Below are 20,228 nucleotides of genomic sequence, written 5' to 3' on the forward strand. Positions count from 1 at the left end.
CTACCCTTATGAAACTAAAAAAAATGACATCAATGCTTAAATGTATATAGAGAATACATGGTCAGTGTCTTAAAATATAAGCTGTATTTTGGCGAGGGTAAAGAAAGACAAAAGTGGCGAGCCTTGGCGAGCCACTTTTGTCTTTCTGTCCCAAGCCAAAATACAGCTTATATTTAAAGACACTGACCATGTATTCTATTTATCCTGCAACTATACAAAAATAATCATCAAAAATAATCGTTTTGAAGTGAAACGGTGTCAAAAATGACAGAAATATGTTCGCCTTTTACATGTTGTTTCACTTTGAAGTAGATCAGTCGAATTGACGCACGTGCTAAGATTCCAAAATACAGTTGTCACTGCCGTATACAGCAAAAATATATACGGTGGGTGTATTCCGACAATGCGGTGGCAGTTGCAGGATAAAAAGCATATGGATGAAATTCATTTGTCTAAACAGAAGTATTAGAGAAATATTCTTCACATCATTCACGATTAACACTGTGGATAGTGCTGTACCATAACGGTCTTGATCACGTCGAGATTTGTAATACCTTGATTGTACATCGTAGAAGTAGCACCAAAGAAAAGATAATTGCAATGTAGAACCAGCAAGTCTGACCGTTACAGCCAATAGAATTATAAAGTTCTCATGAAAAGAGAAAGAACCATATCATTGATGGTTTCATCAAATCCTAAATGGCCTGTGACTATTTTTCTGTCAAATTCTAGTGCCTTATTTTCCCCAACAAACATAAATCCTCAATGGATTTTTATTACGTGTTTACTTATTCTTATGTTGATTGTCCATTGTGTTTAACTTGACTAAATATATTTCAGATTATATGAAATATATCCTGCCAATTCTCCAATTCGAAATCCATATTGATCAACATACGAATGATATTTTCTATTAGTATGACTTGTTTCATAATTGATTATTTATTTGATTTAATTATTTATCTATTTTTTTGTGACGTCTTAGTACATTTATTTTGTTGGTAATATGCATCTGTGTAGTTGACGTTTTTATAGACAACTGTGACTCATCAAAGCCATATTACATTATACAATTGTTGCCGGATTCATCGTTTGATATCAGTATGACAAGAAATAATGTATACTGTATATGTAACTTAACTAACTGTTGTGACACTTGTTTATTTGTGCATTTAAATCAGTTTACCTAGTTAGCTTATTTGATACTACGGCTCCCATCGCCCGTCTGTCTTATTCCATTCAACCGACTTCTCAAACACCATGAAGCTTATATTTATTTAGTTAACTCGTGTCACCATTCAAATGAATTCAGACATGACAAGCAGGTTCTGATAAACCTCGAGGACCATTTTAAAATTTCATCAACAGTGTCTACCACTTTCAATTTCAAATGATGTTACAAAAGACACACATTGTATTAGCACCATTAAAACATATTGAGAGATAGATACAGCAGAGTCAAATTGAAAATAAACTGCAAAGAACAATGAAAAAAAACTTTATCATACAGTTGCTTAGGTTATTTTACTACATGTGAGTAACACTAATGTATAATGAAGACGAACCCAAAGGGTAGGGAGGAAAATAAACTACAGTCACGTGGTGATTAATACCGTTCACGTGCGACTTTAGAATACATCAGATTAATTAGCGAGGCTAATATTTACTGACTGTCCCTAGTTCGCGAGTATTAAATTTCGCGCAGTCCCGCATGTAAAAATTCTGAAGTAAACACTAAAAATATTTGCTGGGTATTTGATAACCGCGAAAAAGCAAAATTGAATCACCCACGATTATTACCAACCATACAGTGCGTGTTTTAGGATGTTGAGTTTTGAAATGGACAATCCTTTTTGAACTAACTAAGAGTAAAATTGTCATTTTTTACCAAAATATATCTACCGTGAAGAGTTGGATGTACTTTGCATTCAGTTCTATCAAAGCGTACAAAAACAAGGACATGTATGTTTCGCCTCGGTTTCTCTCGCTGTCGTGTGTATTATTGCTGTATTTCTTTATTAGATATAATGATATTGTCTGGTTACTCTAAACATAAAAACAATCTTCAAATATGATTATCAAAGGTTTTAAAAACATTCCCTTGTAGAAACATTGTGTGTCGAAAAAAACACACTCATCGTAGGGAGATGGTGTGTATAGACATGGCCTGTTGCCAACTTTCTACGCGATATTTGTGTTTTGATGAAATATTTTGAAATGAAAAATGGCTGTCGATTTAATGTAAATTTGTATTAATGAATGTGTGTAATACTGTTACATAAATCTGCATGTGTGATTAACTGCATCGATTTTCATTAAAATACATTGACATTTTCTTTTTTAATGTTGTCTTTACCTAAACGCTGCAAAAAGTATGTTAATGATATACAATGTATTCACTGTTTCAGCTGTTGTTTTTGTAAACAAGCCATCACAACGACACAAATATCCATAACATTCAACCTTCATTGATGCGCAATAAAATGAGACCAATAGTACGTTTTATTGAGATACGAAACCAGAAGACATATGACATGATATTATTCTTATTTCTTATGCTCACTTTATTTTCATTTCAGCAGTATATATATTTACAAAATTTGAATGGCATTTGCTTTGGGCAAAATGTAGGAAATCATTCAGATGTTATGAATGTACTTGCTATTAACTATCTGTAAAATTCCAAGTGATAATTAGGGGATAGTAAGTTGTTTTTCGTGGCTATACTGGCGATTAGAACATGAAATTTGGTTTGAACTCGAGACCGATAGGTCGAGAGTTTAAACCAAATTTCATATTCTAATCGCCAGTATAGCCACGAAAAACAACGTACTATCCCCATTCTAACACGTTTACTATCGCATATATTTAGAAACATTGTTTTACAGCGCTACAAGTACGCTGTTAAGTACTCTGTGACCTCCCCTAGTGACGTGTCATACTGTGGCGGATTGACCAATCAGAGAGAAGCTATCAAAGTCGGTCCATTGGCCACGCCCATACTGGCGAGAGCTCGGTCAGTATGTTAACGAAGCGGGGTATTTGGATTGTTGTGAAAGTCCTGTTTCCGAAGATTTAAAGACATATTTGGATTTACGCAGCATGCTTAACGACATGTGCATTTTAACAAAGTCAGGGTTGATGTGTTTCTACAGGCTCAACCGTTATGTGAAGTTATGTGCACTTGTTCCATTTCATTTCGGATTTTACTTGACCTTAGATGCTTACACACGGACGAAATGAACGTTTCAATCAATAAATGACGGTCAGAATGAAGTTAACGATTTTTGTTAAATTTATTAAGTTAATTCATTCTATTCGATTTCTTCACTTTCGATTCCGATATCACGGGTCATCAATCATAAATGGTGCAGAGTGTTGAATTTCGCTACGAGTCGAACTTGACGCCATATTGTTTTGATTAGAAACGGGGCGTAGCTTAACACGATATGTCATGGTTCTATCGCTGATTAGAAGTCGGTCCGCAACCAATCAAAACACGCGTTGCAAACGAATCGTGTTAGAATTGAGACTGAAATTCAAATCTTTTATTTTTATTTTGAAACGGTCGACATTTTTGTGAATTTACAAATAGATACAATATTATTGTCGCATAAGGAAAACTATTGGTATAAAACACCAAACCGTTGTTTCGTTCACCTCCGGTAAACCTATGTAGCGATCACTCCTAGCCACTTCCTAGCCACCAGTTCACTCCTAGATCCCGCTATAACTATTATAGCGTTCACTCCTAGTCGTCGGTATAATTAATGTAGCGTTCGCTTTACGTCGCCGGTATAACTAATGTAGCGTTCACTCCTAGTCGCGGGTATAATTAACGTAGCGTTTATTCCTAGTCGCCGGTATAACTAATGTGGCGTTTACTCCTAGTCGCCGGTATAACTAATGTAGCGTTTACTCCTAGTCGCCGGTATAATTAACGTAGCGTTTACTCCTAGTCGCCGGTATAATTAACGTAGCGTTTACTCCTAGTCGCCGGTATAATTAACGTAGCGTTTATTCCTAGTCGCCGGTATAACTAATGTGGCGTTTACTCCTAGTCGCCGGTATAACTAATGTAGCGTTTACTCCTAGTCGCCGGTATAATTAACGTAGCGTTTACTCCAAGTCGCCGGTATAACTAATGTAGCGTTCAATCCTAGTCGCCGGTATAATTAACGTAGCGTTTACTCCTAGTCGCCGGTATAATTAACGTAGCGTTTACTCCTAGTCGCCGGTATAACTAATGTAAGAGCCACTCCCAGTCGCCGGTATAACTAACTGCGTGTGCCATTAGCGTTCACTCCAAGTCGCCGGTATATCTTACAGGGATTAATTTGATGCAGAAAAATAATTGTTTATGAGGAGCATTGGATGTACTTTAAGTAGTCGTTAAAATAAAAAGCAAGAAACCCCGAGGACATTGATTTTACAACTTGATGTTTAACCAATCACGACAAAGTGTTCTCAATCAAAGCAATTAATGTTACTCAGGATTCGGAGAAATAAAAAACTCATTCTGTATACAGCATTCGTTTTTCAAGTTTAATTAATTCAATGCGAATTATGTTACCCGAGGACATTGCTTGCCCATCTTGATATTTCAGCTTTCACGTCACTATTCTCTTTTTAAAGAAACACTGAACTTTAAATATTCCAAATCACTTTTTTATTCTTAGTTCACCTGCTCCTAAATTAGCCAGACATCGGTTCAAACATATCGGGTCCCTTAACCAAGGATGTTTTGATCAAATTTGGTCCAAATACCTTTATCCGCATAAAAAACAAGAAGTTAACATTGATGAACTTTACTCCATTTGTGTCAAAGTAAACCGGATCCAGACCAGGCATTTATACAACGTTTCACATTCAATCAGTTTTGTCCAACATTTTGTAAAAGAAAGAAAAGGATTGTAAACATTTTCTTTCCCCGTATTTCTCCTATCAGGCCCCATAGCTAATACAACGCGGAGTCCCATACTCTACCCAAAACAACCTATATAAATTAGCACAAAAACTACTGATTGACAGATTCATTCGTGTTATAAATATTTATATAACCAAAACACCTTATCTAAATTAGCACAAAAACTACTTATTGACAGATTCGTTCGTGTTATAAATAAATAAGCATAAAAACTACTTATTGACAAATTTGTTCGTGCTATATATATACAATTTCCTATAAAAGGTAAATAAATCTTGCTATAAACATTGGTGTCATGCTACAGTGAACTGAAACTTGTTTGGTTCATGCAACAGTGAACTGAAACTTGTTTGAAAGAATACAGAGGTCCTGAGCCAGTGCACTGCAAGTCGTTATAACTGGACGAGGTTGGTCGGGCCTTGTCATGAAAATAGATTTTAACTGATGACAGGAGTCCGGACTGGTGTACTGGAGAAGGTATTAATCGACAATGTCAGCACCAGGTGACTCGATCTATATGTAGACAGGTAAATGATGGGCCTGTCATCGACAGAGAGGTGATTCTAGTGATGACATGTCATATTTACACGCCATTTTCATACAGAAAACTATTTTTTATCTATATCACAAATATTCATACACAAGTTAATATCCTACAAGTGTCATTCTGAAGTTTTTTCGAGAAAAAAAGCCTCTGGGTTTGAGAATGGCTTTATATAGCCACTTAACTGATTTATCGTGTCACCTGTAAACCGTGTGTGACGTCAAATACACATTTCTCTCTTAATGTTATATATAGAATGTTTTGTACAACTATAGACTGGTCCAATTTCTTAGGAACAGTTCAAAAGAAGGTCAGAAGGGTTTCTATCCAAGTTCATACCAGTTGATAATCGTTGATATCCTTACAATTTATATATGTATACATGATTCAGTACTGGAATATGCAGTTTTTGCAACGGAAAATACGTAAGGTGACTAAAGTCATGCTGCTGGATTATTAATGTAATCTTCTTTAAAAACAACTTCATTTCATAATTACGGTGCTCACTTATCATAGTCAAGTGTCAGTGCTATGACAGCTCAATAATACGTTTGGATATTACGTCATATTTCTTTAATATACATGGATATTTTGATACTTTTGGATACCACGAATTGGTTTCATAATACACCAGGATATTAAATTGCTGCATCTTGATATTTCGACAGTTTAGATGTCACTATGTCTATCTCAAGATATTGAAACATGTTTCGATATTACGAATTGTTTCCATAATATATTTGGATATTACGACATGTGCTGATATTGCGAATTATTTTTATAGTTCATCTGGATACTACTACATGTTTGGATATTTTGAATTTTTTCTTTAAGATAACTGGATAACATGATATGGCTCTCATAAATATCTGGAAGTAACTTCAGTGATATGTGATAAATAGAATCTACCGTGGAACAGGTGGTTATTACGAATTGGAAAGAAAGATGGATGGATGGATGCAGCACAGCTATAATTGTGATGAATTGCGCAATTCATCTGTACGTGTGACACTTCAAAGGCATCACCAGGTATCTTTATTTAACACTATTTAGTTAATTACTTATCAGTTAATAACTTTTATCTCCAAAGTTTAATGCAATGTTTGCACACGTCACCAGAAGGATGGAAGTGATAATGTAATCTTGTCATGAAATATTGTCAGCATGAATATAACTGCCCAACAGTTGTTTTCTTTTTTGAATTCCACCGATCTAAGCTTACTCAGACAATTCTCTCGTGTTATCAATGCGACGTCTTTGACGAATCTCCAGCCTCAAAACTTACACGAGCGAGCTGAGGTGATCCTGTCACAGCCCGAGACAATTCTAATATTGGTACTGAGTTTTTTAGCTCTGTTGGTGAACACATTATCCATATGTGCAACAGCGAATATTCCACGTGGATTTACAACACATTCAAAGCTCATCATCAGTCTAGCCTTGTCTGACATTCTTATTACATTAAGCGTCTTTGTTCACGTACTGAACAAAGTATTTAACTCTGCACAATTACCTCCCCTGATGAAGCCCAATGAAAGGCTAACATCCTCATGTATGTTTGCCTTGATCAACGGACTAAACACAATGGCTCATCTGATTTCCCTCCTAAACCTTCTTGCCATGGCTATAGACCATTATGTTGCAGTGTTACAACCACTATACTACAACACCATTCTGAGCCGAATCAAGTGTAACATCATCATCGCCTTCTTGTGGAGTCTTGCCTTTATTGGCGGGTTCTGTAACTTTCTAACAGGCCTTGGTTCATCCAAAGATCGTGCACGTTATCTGAACTATTGTGAGGTGATCATGTACAACGATTTTCACGGAGAATACCTCATAATGATAACCACCTTCATCTGTCTTGTATCAATCGTTTTCATCTACCTTCGAATCTACTGTGAAGTAAAGGCTATCCATAACAGATTAACACCATTACAAAAAGACAGCTTCCACAACAAGAAGTCACAGATAACAACGCTACTCATCATTGGCACATTTATTATCTGTTGGCTTCCTACTTGCATTTTTCAAATTGTCATGGTGATTCAAATACAAGTGAATCGGCAGATGGTACAAAAGTTATTTGTAACATTACTGCGCGCAAACAAGTACCTCTACGCGTTATTATTGTTGAATTGTGTGTGTGACCCGATAATTTATGCGGTGCGTCTGCGGGATGTACAAATGGGCTACTATCGACTTTTATCTCGCTGTTTTAAGTGTTACGCGACTAAGATCAAAGAGGAGTGGCAGAACACTTACCTGGACGGTCGGAGCATGAAAATAAAATCTTCCATTGTGGAAATGGAAGGTGAGGACACTGATGAGGTTTGTGAGCCTATCTCAGACAGTTTTGAGCAGGACCGTGATATAGAAATGAGGACAACTCCATCAGCATCTGGAACAAGGTTACTAATCAATAGTGAATTCCAGGCAGAAAACAGACTTTAGAATTAAGTATGAACATTTAAATCCGTTCGTGAAATCACCAGTTTAAGAAAACTCCCTGATTGACACTTTCCATTATCCATTTATCAACATTGATCCATGAAGCGACTAGTCATTATACTATCTCTGAACTTTAACCCCTAATGTAATGCAATGTAACCCCTATTTTGATTTTAGGAAACTCAGTTGATAAATTTGATGAGATATTTTCCTAATTCATGTTAATATATACATCTGATACAGATTTTCAATATTAATGAAGGTATAAACAGCATAAATGTTTCATTCGTTTATTGTAAAATACATCCACTTTGATACCTTAAGTGCCTTTTATGAGCTTAAATCTAGGACAAAGACAGTCATTAAGTAAACTTGATGATAAGTAATTACTACTGAAATCTGAGTCCCGACAATAAACAAATTGATATGTAAATATTATATTATCAAGAACCCCACCATTTGACCTCACATTGTTTACTGTATAAAATTATAAGTCCCAAAAATCCTTATATTTGACCTCAAAGTGCTAATTATGTAAATAGACAAATCCCGAAACCCCCAAACTTGACTTCAAAGTGCTTTCTAAAAGTCCCAAAACCCCCAAATGTGATCCCATGTTGTTCATCGTGCTAAATATACCAGACCTAAATATCCCCGAATTTGATCCCAAATTGTTTACCAAGGTATATTTTCCGGGGCCGAAAAGCCTGAAATACGACCCCACAGTGTTTGCCATGCTTATCGTTCAAGGTCAGAATACCCCAAGAATGTTATCCACATAGTTTATCATGCTAAATATACCAGGCCCGAAAACCCCCAAATTCGACCCCTTGTTACTTTAAATATATCAGTCCTGAAAAGCTCTACATTGGCCCTGGTACTGTTCACCATGTACGTATATGTAACCCGAAAATGGGCTCTAAAGACATGAACGATAAACAATCCCCAGACGGGAAAAAAATTCTGCAGGAAAAAACGCAAAATATTTCATAAAAATACAAGGCCAAGCATCAATTGGTTAAATTTGGAACGACATGTAAAAGGTGTTATTTTTAGGGATCCCGGAAGTGGGAGATTAGATATCAACGATAATTAGGGAGAGGAATTATATAGGCATTAGCCTGTTACCCAATACCCATTGAATTAATTCAATAAAATGTGAAATGAAAAGCCAGATTACAAGACATGGAAATAAAACTAGTCAAGGTCAAAGATGACATAATTTCGTTATAGCCACGCATATATATAATTTAGCTTTCTTGGGTTGGTCGCATAACGCTCCAGACAATCTTATATAGTCAACACAAATGGTTATGTCCCACAGACAGAAATATATAACAGTACATCATGTTGCTAGTATGTTGAATAATGTAAACGTACATATTTAGCGATTTTTTTTTTTTTTTTGCAGTGGAGGCATGCCGCTAAACTGTTGCGCTATTTTCAGTTTCTATACATTGTTTTCAATAGCATCAAGAATTCTGAGTGCACCAATTCAAAATTCAAATTATCTGTTTAAGTTTGGTTATGTACTAAAATATATACGTTTACATTACTGTAAAAGTTTTTGATGACCCCTTTGTGTATATATTGCTTTGTTAGATAAAACAAAATATTAAGTTTATAAGAAATAAATTTATTTGCACTTTTCTTCAATGTTTTTCTTCTTCTTTTCATTGATTAACCAACTTTGCACATCGCGTGATCGAATACAAAAAAGTGTTATTTCTCGCAGCATAAATATGAATATCATCTGGTAACAATACAGCCACATGTACAACAGATCAATTATTCATAACATGCTATATGTTGTTATATATATTTTAAAGTAACAAAATTAATGCAGAGAATCCACATCGTGAAAAAAAGGAAAGATGGAGTGATTTATATTCACATAATGATTTCTTTGATCATTGATTTTCCTTTTGATGAATACAATTTAGAGTTATATTTGTTATCAACAATAATGCGCACGTGTCTAAAAGGCATACGTTTAATGTACTTTGTATTCTTAATCTTTGGCTATTACCATGTAATGAGTATCATAAAATGTTTAGAATCAAATATGTATATAGTTGAATAATACAATGTTCAACTATACAAATCACACTAAGTCAACGAAGGTAAGATGGGCGGATAAAACAGAGTATCATTCGTTGCACTTTATGTTCTATACGCTTACATAAATTTCTGAATTTTAAAATGAATTGTAATTATAAATGCTATTTAATTCGACCTGGTGAATTAATTGCACTGTTATTGACAAGTGAACTGATTTATGTTGCAGATCTTTAAATATTACAATTGAATACTTGATTTAAAGATTTTTTTACATTCATATAATGATAATATATTAATGATATTCCATCTCAATGCAGATTTGTCCAACAATTGTTGTAATATATCACAGTACAGAATCACCAGCGGTAAGATAAGGAACCATACCATTAGTATAAATAGTCTCGATATCTTATACATACCCATCAAGCCAGTTTCAGAACTTCGGCAAGCCTGCTTACAGATGTTACACCTCTGACAAATAGTAAAAAAGACAAAACGTTTAGATTGATTGAAAACATGAAATGGCTGCATATGTGATAATAAAAATACTATTACCGTCCTCCCAAGTTTGAGCATTTAATTTAACTTTTAACTATGGGTTAGTTTGAACTTTTAATATATCTCATAATCGTCGGTGACATTTCTTGGTGTTAATTCGATTTATTTTTATACCATGGGTGACATTTCTTGATGTTAATTAGATATATTTTTATACCATGAGTGACATTTGTTGGTGTTAATTAGATATATTTCTATACCATGAGTGACATTTGTTGGTGTTAATTAGATATATCTCTATACCGTGGGTGAAATTTGTTGGTGTTAATTAAATATATTTTTATACCGTGGGTGACATTTGTTGGTGTTAATTAGATATATTTCTATACCATGAGTGACATTTCTTCATGTTAATTAGATATATTTTGATACCGTGGGTGACATTTGTTGGTGTTAATTAGGGATTTCCATTTCGGATGGAAATCACTATTGTTATTGTTATGTTTTTTCTTCTTATTCTTCTTCTTCTTATTATTATTATTATTATTATTATTATCCTTAACACTTTTTTTGTGAGCAATCTCTCGCAAAAACAAAACAGATAGAACGTTCATGTTTTAGTACATGATAGAGAACATCAAGCTGATGATCCGTAACAATTTTATGTTCATAAGTTCAAAGGTCAAGGTCTCAGATCTATAAATAGAACTTTTTTGAACGTTTTTTGAACGCCCATAACTTCATAAGGGATCGTTCTATTACGTTCGGGTTCAGTGTGTCATGCAGATAATTTACGGAGCTAACTTTTCTCTATGCCATCTTATCAGAGAATATGTCAAGGTAATGACCTCGGTATGGGTTAAAGAAAATGTCGAAAAAAAAATTCTCGATCTGAGAACTTTTTCCATCGTAAATGAAAGAGTATGATGCACTGAGACGGAATGTGAAATTTTTTTTGATCATCGGATAAAAAATGACGGAGATAGGGCACTTTAAACCCATACAGATCTGATATTTAGCACAACTATAGAACGTAAGAGTGGCTACAAAAGAAGTTACTTTTCATTGACCTCGACCCTTATTCAAGGTCAAATAATCCAAAAAATTAAAATAATTTTTTTTAATTTTGAATCAGGTTCTTTGTCTGTAAGTTTTTTTCCTTAAACAATCAGTGCATGTTATCAGAAAAAATGTCAAGGTCAAGGTCCCAGAACGAGGTCAAATCGAGGTCAAAATTTTAAAATTCGAAATAATTTATTTTTTTAATTGCATTGCGAAGTACATGATTAATGAATACGAACTGTGCAAGTTTTATGGTCGTGCGATAAAAAATGACGTAGGAATGGCACTTTGAAAAATGTTCGTTTTCCCTTTGGTTTGGTTTGGTTTATTTTGTTTAACGTCCTATTAACAGCTAAGGTCATTTAAGGACGGCCTCCCGTGCGTGCGACATGTATGCGTGTGGTGAGTGCGTATGTGTGTTTTGGGAGGCTGCGGTATGTTCGTGTTAAGTCTCCTTGTGATAGGCCGGAACTTTTGCCGATTTATAGTGCTACCTCACTGAAGCATACTGCCGAAGACACCCAGCAGCACACCCCACCCGGTCACATTATACTGACAACGGGCGAACCAGTCGTCCCACTCCAAATATGCTGAGCGCTAAGCAGGAGTAGCAACTACCATTTTTAAAGACTCTGGTATGTCTCGGCTAGGGGACAGAACCCAAAACCTTCCTCACAGGGGCGAACGCTCAACTAAAGGCCAAAAGTGAGGCATTATCAAGGGAGACATTAGGAAGAAGAAAGTTCTTCAGAAAGAAGAGAAAAGATAAGATCCCGAATTTAGTCGCCTCTTACGATCATGCAATGGGGGCAGCAGGTACAATTCTTACGCCCTACCTGCACCAAAAATTCAAATTTGTCCCAAAAATGCACTTATTTCCCCTCTTCTCCTATATCTTTACACATACAGATTTGATATTTGGCACAGTGATAGCATATACGCATGCCTACAAATTCCATTACTTTTAATTGGCCTTGACCTTTGTTTAAGGTCACAGAGGTCATATGACCAAAAATCGAAAATTTCAAATTCTAATAAAAATGGTTCATTTTGATCATATATGAAAGAAAACAAGTTTTGGAAGATGTTTGCAACGTTTCAAGGCCCAAACTTGAAAAATAACGAAGATACAACACTTTGGGGGGGAAAATGCATTTCAAATGTTTTCATTGCTCTGACATTTACAGCATGCGCCGCTGGCACGATACGGTATACACAATACATGATACGGAATACACGAAACATGGCACAGTGTACACGATAAATGGTACGGCATATACGAAACACGGCACAGTATACACAGTACATGATACATGGTAGGGAATACGCAAAACACTGCACAGTGTACACAGCACATGATACATGGTACGGAATACACGAAACACGGTACAGTATACGATACATTGTACGGAATATACGACACATGGTACAGTATACATTGTACACAACACACGGTACGGCATATACGAAACACGGTATAGTATACACAGTACACGATACATGATACGGAATACAGGAAACACGGTACAGTATACACAGTACACGATATATGGTACGGAATACAGGAAACACGGTACAGTATACACAGTACACGATACAGGGTACGGAATACAGGAAACACGGTACAGTATACACTGTACACAATACACGGTACGGAATACACGAAACACGGTACAGTATACACAGTACACGATACATGGTACGGAATACAGGAAACACGGTACAGTATACACTGTACACAATACACGGTACGGAATACAGGAAACACGGTACAGTATACACAGTACACGATATATGGTACGGAATACCCGAAACACGGTACAGTATACACAGTACACGATACATGGTACGGAATACACGAAACACGGTACAGTATACACAGTACACGATACACGGTACGGAATACACGAAACACGGTACAGTATACACAGTACATAATACATAGTATGGGATACAGGGTACAGCAAACACAATACAAGGTACGAGATACGAAAAACACAGCACAGTATACATAGTACACGATACATGGTACGGAATACACGAAACACGGTACAATATACACAGTACACGATACATGGTAGGGAATACGCAAAACACTGCACAGTATACACAGTACATGATACATGGTACGGAATACACGAAACAGGGTACAGTATACGTGGTACACGATACATGGTACGGAATATACGACACATGGTACAGTATACACTGTACACGATACATGGTACGGAATACAGGAAACACGGTACAGTATACACAGTACACGATACATGGTACGGAATACGCGAAACACGGTACAATATACACAGTACACGATACATGGTACGGAATACACGAAACACGGTACAGTATACACAGAACACGATACACGGTACGGAATACACGAAACACGGTACAGTATACACAGTACACGATACATGGTACGAAATACGCAAAAAACGGTACAGTATACACAGTACATGATACATGGTACAGAATACAGGAAACACGGTACAGTATACACAGAACACGATACACGGTATGGAATATACGACACATGGTACAGTATACACTATACACGATACATGGTACGGAATACAGGAAACACGGTACAGTATACACAGTACACGATACATGGTACGGAATACACGAAACACGGTACAGTATACACAGTACACGATACAGGGTACGGAATACAGGAAACACGGTACAGTATACACTGTACACAATACACGGTACGGAATACACGAAACACGGTACAGTATACACAGTACACGATACATGGTACGGAATACAGGAAACACGGTACAGTATACACAGTACACGATACACGGTACGGAATACACGAAACACGGTACAGTATACACAGTACACGATACATGGTACGGAATACATGAAACACGGTACAGTTACACTGACACAATACAAGGTACGGATACGGAAACACGGTACAGTATACACAGTAAATGATCCATGGTACGGAATACACGAAACACGTACAGTATACACAGTAAATGATCCATGGTACGGAATACACGAAACACGGTACAGTATACACAGTAAATGATACATGGTACGGAATACACGAAACACGGTACAGTATACACAGTACATGATACATGTTACAGAATACAGGAAACACGGTACAGTATACACAGTACACGATACATGGTACGGAATACACGAAACACGGTACAGGATACACTGTACACGATACATGGTACGAAATACGCAAAAAACGGTACAGTATACACAGTACACGATACATGGTACGGAATACAGGAAACACGGTACAGTATACGTGGTACACGATACATGGTACGGAATATACGAAACATGGTACAGGATACACTGTACACGATACATGGTACGAAATACGCAAAAAACGGTACAGTATACACAGTACATGATACATGTTACAGAATACAGGAAACACGGTACAGTATACACAGAACACGATACACGGTATGGAATACAGGAAACACGGTACAGTATACACAGTACACGATACATGGTACGGAATACAGGAAACACGGTACAGTACACACAGTACACGATACATGGTACGGAATACACGAAACACGGTACAGTATACACAGAACACGATACACGGTACGGAATACACGAAACACGGTACAGTATACACAGTACACGATACATGGTACGAAATACGCAAAAAACGGTACAGTATACACAGTACATGATACATGGTACAGAATACAGGAAACACGGTACAGTATACACAGAACACGATACACGGTATGGAATATACGACACATGGTACAGTATACACTATACACGATACATGGTACGGAATACAGGAAACACGGTACAGTATACACAGTACACGATACATGGTACGGAATACACGAAACACGGTACAGTATACACAGTATATACACGAAACATTGCACATTGTACACAGTACATGATACATAGTATGGGATACAGGGTACAGCAAACACAATACAAGGTACGAGATACGTAAAACACAGCACAGTATACATAGTACACGATACATTGTACGGAATACACAAAACACGGCACTATATACACAGTACATGATACATGGTAGGGAATACAGGAAACACGGTACAGTATACACAGTACACGATACATGGTACGGAATACACGAAACACAGTACAGTATACACAGTACACGATACATGGTACGGAATACACGAAACACGGTACAGTATACACAGTACACCATACATGGTACGAAATACGCGAAAAACGGTACAGTATACACAGTACATGGTACATGGTACGGAATACACGAAACACGGTACAGTATACACAGTATATACACGAAACATTGAACATTGTACACAGTACATGATACATAGTATGGGATACAGGGTACAGCAAACACAATACAAGGTACGAGATACGAAAAACACAGCACAGTATACATAGTACACGATACATGGTACGGAATACACGAAACACGGTACAGTATACACAGTACACGATACATGGTAGGGAATACGCAAAACACTGCACAGTATACACAGTACATGATACATGGTACGGAATACACGAAACAGGGTACAGTATACGTGGTACACGATACATGGTACGGAATATACGACACATGGTACAGTATACACTATACACGATACATGGTACGGAATACAGGAAACACGGTTCAGTATACACAGTACACGATACATGGTACGGAATACAGAAAACACGGTACAGTATACACAATACACGATACATGGTACGGAATACACGAAACACGGTACAGTATACACTGTACACGATACATGGTACGGAATACACGAAACACGGTACAGTATACACAGTACACGATACATGGTACGAAATACGCAAAAACGGTACAGTATACACAGTACATGATACATGGTACAGAATACGGGAAACACGGTACAGTATACACAGAACACGATACACGGTATGGAATACACGAAACACGGTACAGTATACACAGTACACGATACATGATACGGAATACACGAAACACGGTACAGTATACACTGTACACGATACATGGTACGGAATACACGAAACACGGTACAGTATACACTGTACACGATACATGGTACGGAATACACGAAACACGGTACAGTATACACAGTACACGATACATGGTACGAAATACGCGAAAAACGGTAGAGTATACACAGTACATGATACATGGTACGGAATACAGGAAACACGGTACAGTATACACAGTAATATACAGGTACGGAATTACAGAAACACGGTACGAACAATATAACCAAGTAAAAACCAATTACATAATGAAGTACATGTAGGATACAGGGGGTCGACAAAACCAATAAAGGTAGGGAAAATACGAAAAAACGCAGTATACAAGTACAGGGATACATGGTACGGAATACACGAACACGTACGTATACACAGAACAGATACAGGTAGGAATACACGAAAACACGGACAGTATACAAGTACACGATACATGGTAGGGAAATACACGAAAACACGTAAGTTACAGAAACATACATGGTAGGAATACACGAAACAGACGATAACAGTACAGAACATGGTCGAAACGGAAAAATAATAACACGTACACGATACATGGTACGAATACAGCGAAACCCCGGTACAGTATACACAGTAACGTTTACATGGTACGGAATACAGAAACACGGAACAGTATACACAGTACACGATACAGGTACGGAATACACGAAACAGGGTACAGTTACACAGAAACACGATACACGGTACGGGAATACACAAAAACACGGTACAGTATACCCCAGTAACACGATACATGGTCGAATACCAAAAAAAAAGGCAGTATACACAGTAGATACATGGTAGGGAATAACAAAAACAGGTACAGTATACACGAACACGAAAAAGGTACGGAATACAGACAACGGACATATACACATACAGATACATGGTACGGAATACAGGAAACAAGGGTACAGTATAAAACATACACGAAACATGGTACGGAATACACGAAACACGGAAACAGTATACCCCTATATACACGAAAAACATTGCAACATGGTACACAGTACAGATAATGTAAACAGGTACAGAAACACTACAGGTACAGATAGAAAAAACAGCACAGTATACATGAAAGAACATTCCGGAATACCAAAAACGGACTAAAAACACAGTAACAGAATACATGTAGGAATACAAAACACGGAATAACACAGTACACGATACATGGTACGGAATACACGAAACACGGTACAGTATACACAGTACACGATACATGGTACGGAATACACGAAACACGGTACAGTATACACAGTACACGATACATGGTACGGAATACACGAAACACGGTACAGTATACACAGTACACGATACATGGTACGGAATACACGAAACACGGTACAGTATACACAGTACACGATACATGGTACGAAATACAGGAAACACGGTACAGTATACACAGTACACGATACATGGTACGGAATACACGAAACACGGTACAGTATACACAGTACACGATACATGGTACGGAATACACGAAACACGGTACAGTATACACAGTACACGATACATGGTACGGAATACACGAAACACGGTACAGTATACACAGTACACGATACATGGTACGGAATACACGAAACACGGTACAGTATACACAGTACACGATACATGGTACGGAATACACGAAACACGGTACAGTATACACAGTACACGATACATGGTACGGAATACAGGAAACACGGTACAGTATACACAGTACACGATACATGGTACGGAATACACGAAACACGGTACAGTATACACAGTACACGATACATGGTACGGAATACCAGAAACACGGTACAGTATACACAGTACACGATACATGGTACGGAATACACGAAACACGGTACAGTATACACAGTACACGATACATGGTACGGAATACACGAAAACACGGTACAGTATACACAGTACACGATACATGGTACGAATACCGAAACACGGTACAGTATACACAGTACACGATACATGGTACAGGAATACAGGAAAACAGGTACAGTAAGTACACATGGACATGAATTACATGGTACGAAATACGCAAAAAACGGTACAGTATACAGAGTACATGATACATGTTACAGAATACAGGAAACACGGTACAGTATACATAGTACACGATACATTGTACGGAATACACGAAACACGGCACAGTATACACAGTACATGATACATGGTAGGGAATACGCGAAACACTGCACAGTATACACAGAACACGATACACTGGGGAATCCCGAAAACACGGTACAGATCACATAACGTACTGGTAGGGAATACCGAAACACGACAGTATCCCCCAAAATAAAAAAAAAAAACGGGGTTTTTTTAAACGAACAAAAAGGGGAGGGGAAACAAAAAAAAACAAAGAATTGGGTAAAAAAACACCCTTTACAAAAGTACACGTCTTACGAAAAAAAAACGCCCATATACACATACAGAAGGTAGGGAAAAAAACTCCAAAGTAAAAAACCGAACAGGAAAAAAAAACCAAAGGGGAAACCGAACGTACAGTTAAAGGAAAAAAACCCGGGAAAAAAAAAATATAACAAAAAAAAGAAACGAAAAAAATTTTAAAATACAGCCCAAACATAAGGTAAAATCCCAAAACACGGACGTATCCCTTTACCATACAGGTAGGGAATCACAAACACGGAAAATTACCAGTAAGATAAGGAGAAATACGCAAAAACGGAAAAAACCCAAGACAGGTACATGGTAAAAAAAAAAGATACACGATACAGGTACGGATACACGAAACACAGGTACAGTATACACAGTACATGATACGTGGTACGGAATAACGAAACAGGGTACAGTATACGTCGGTACACGATACATGGTACGGAATATACGACACATGTACAGTATACACTATACACGATACATGGTACGGAATACGAAACACTGTACAGTATACACAGTACCACGATACATGGTACGGAATACAAGAAACACGGTACAGTATACACAGTACACGATACATGGTACGGAATACACGAAACACGGTACAGTATACACAGTAACACGATACATGGTCGGAATACACTGAAACACGGTACAGTAATACACAGTACACGATACATGGTACGAATACGACAAAAACGGTACAGTATACACAGTACACGATACATGGTACGGAATACACGAAACACGGTACAGTATACACAGTACACGATACATGGTACGGAATACAGGAAACACGGTACAGTATACACAGTAAATGATACATGGTACGGAATACACGAAACACGGAACAGTATACACAGTACACGATATATGGTACGGAATACACGAAACACGGAACAGTATACACAGTATATACACGAAACATTGCACATTGTACACAGTACATGATACATAGTATGGGATACAGGGTACAGCAAACACAATACAAGGTACGAGATACGAAAAACACAGCACAGTATACATAGTACACGATACATGGTACGGAATACACGAAACACGGTACAGTATACACAGTACATGATACTTGGTACGGAATACACGAAACAGGGTACAGTATACGTGGTACACGATACATGGTACGGAATATACGACACATGGTACAGTATACACTATACACGATACATGGTACGGAATACAGGAAACACGGTACAGTATACACAGTACACGATACATGGTACGGAATACACGAAACACGGTACAGTATACACAGTACACGATACATGGTACGGAATACACGAAACA

General features: G+C 37.2%; 1 protein-coding gene across 1 annotated transcript; it reads left to right on the forward strand.

Annotated features, from left to right (window-relative positions):
• Positions 1 to 5,804: 5,804 nt before the first annotated feature.
• On the forward strand, positions 5,805 to 9,529 carry LOC117344405 (melanocortin receptor 5-like). The gene has a single exon (XM_033907148.1). The coding sequence runs from the start codon at positions 6,636 to 6,638 to the stop codon at positions 7,923 to 7,925; it is 1,290 nt and encodes a 429-aa protein (XP_033763039.1). The 5' UTR covers positions 5,805 to 6,635; the 3' UTR covers positions 7,926 to 9,529.
• Positions 9,530 to 20,228: the final 10,699 nt, after the last annotated feature.

Source organism: Pecten maximus, chromosome 15 (assembly GCF_902652985.1).
Source record: "Pecten maximus chromosome 15, xPecMax1.1, whole genome shotgun sequence".
Classification (NCBI taxonomy): Eukaryota; Metazoa; Mollusca; class Bivalvia; order Pectinida; family Pectinidae; genus Pecten; species Pecten maximus.

Coding starts and splice junctions, on each gene's coding strand:
- LOC117344405 (XM_033907148.1), top strand. CDS start 6,636: ATGAATATAACTGCCCAACAGTTGTTTTCTTTTTTGAATTCCACCGAT.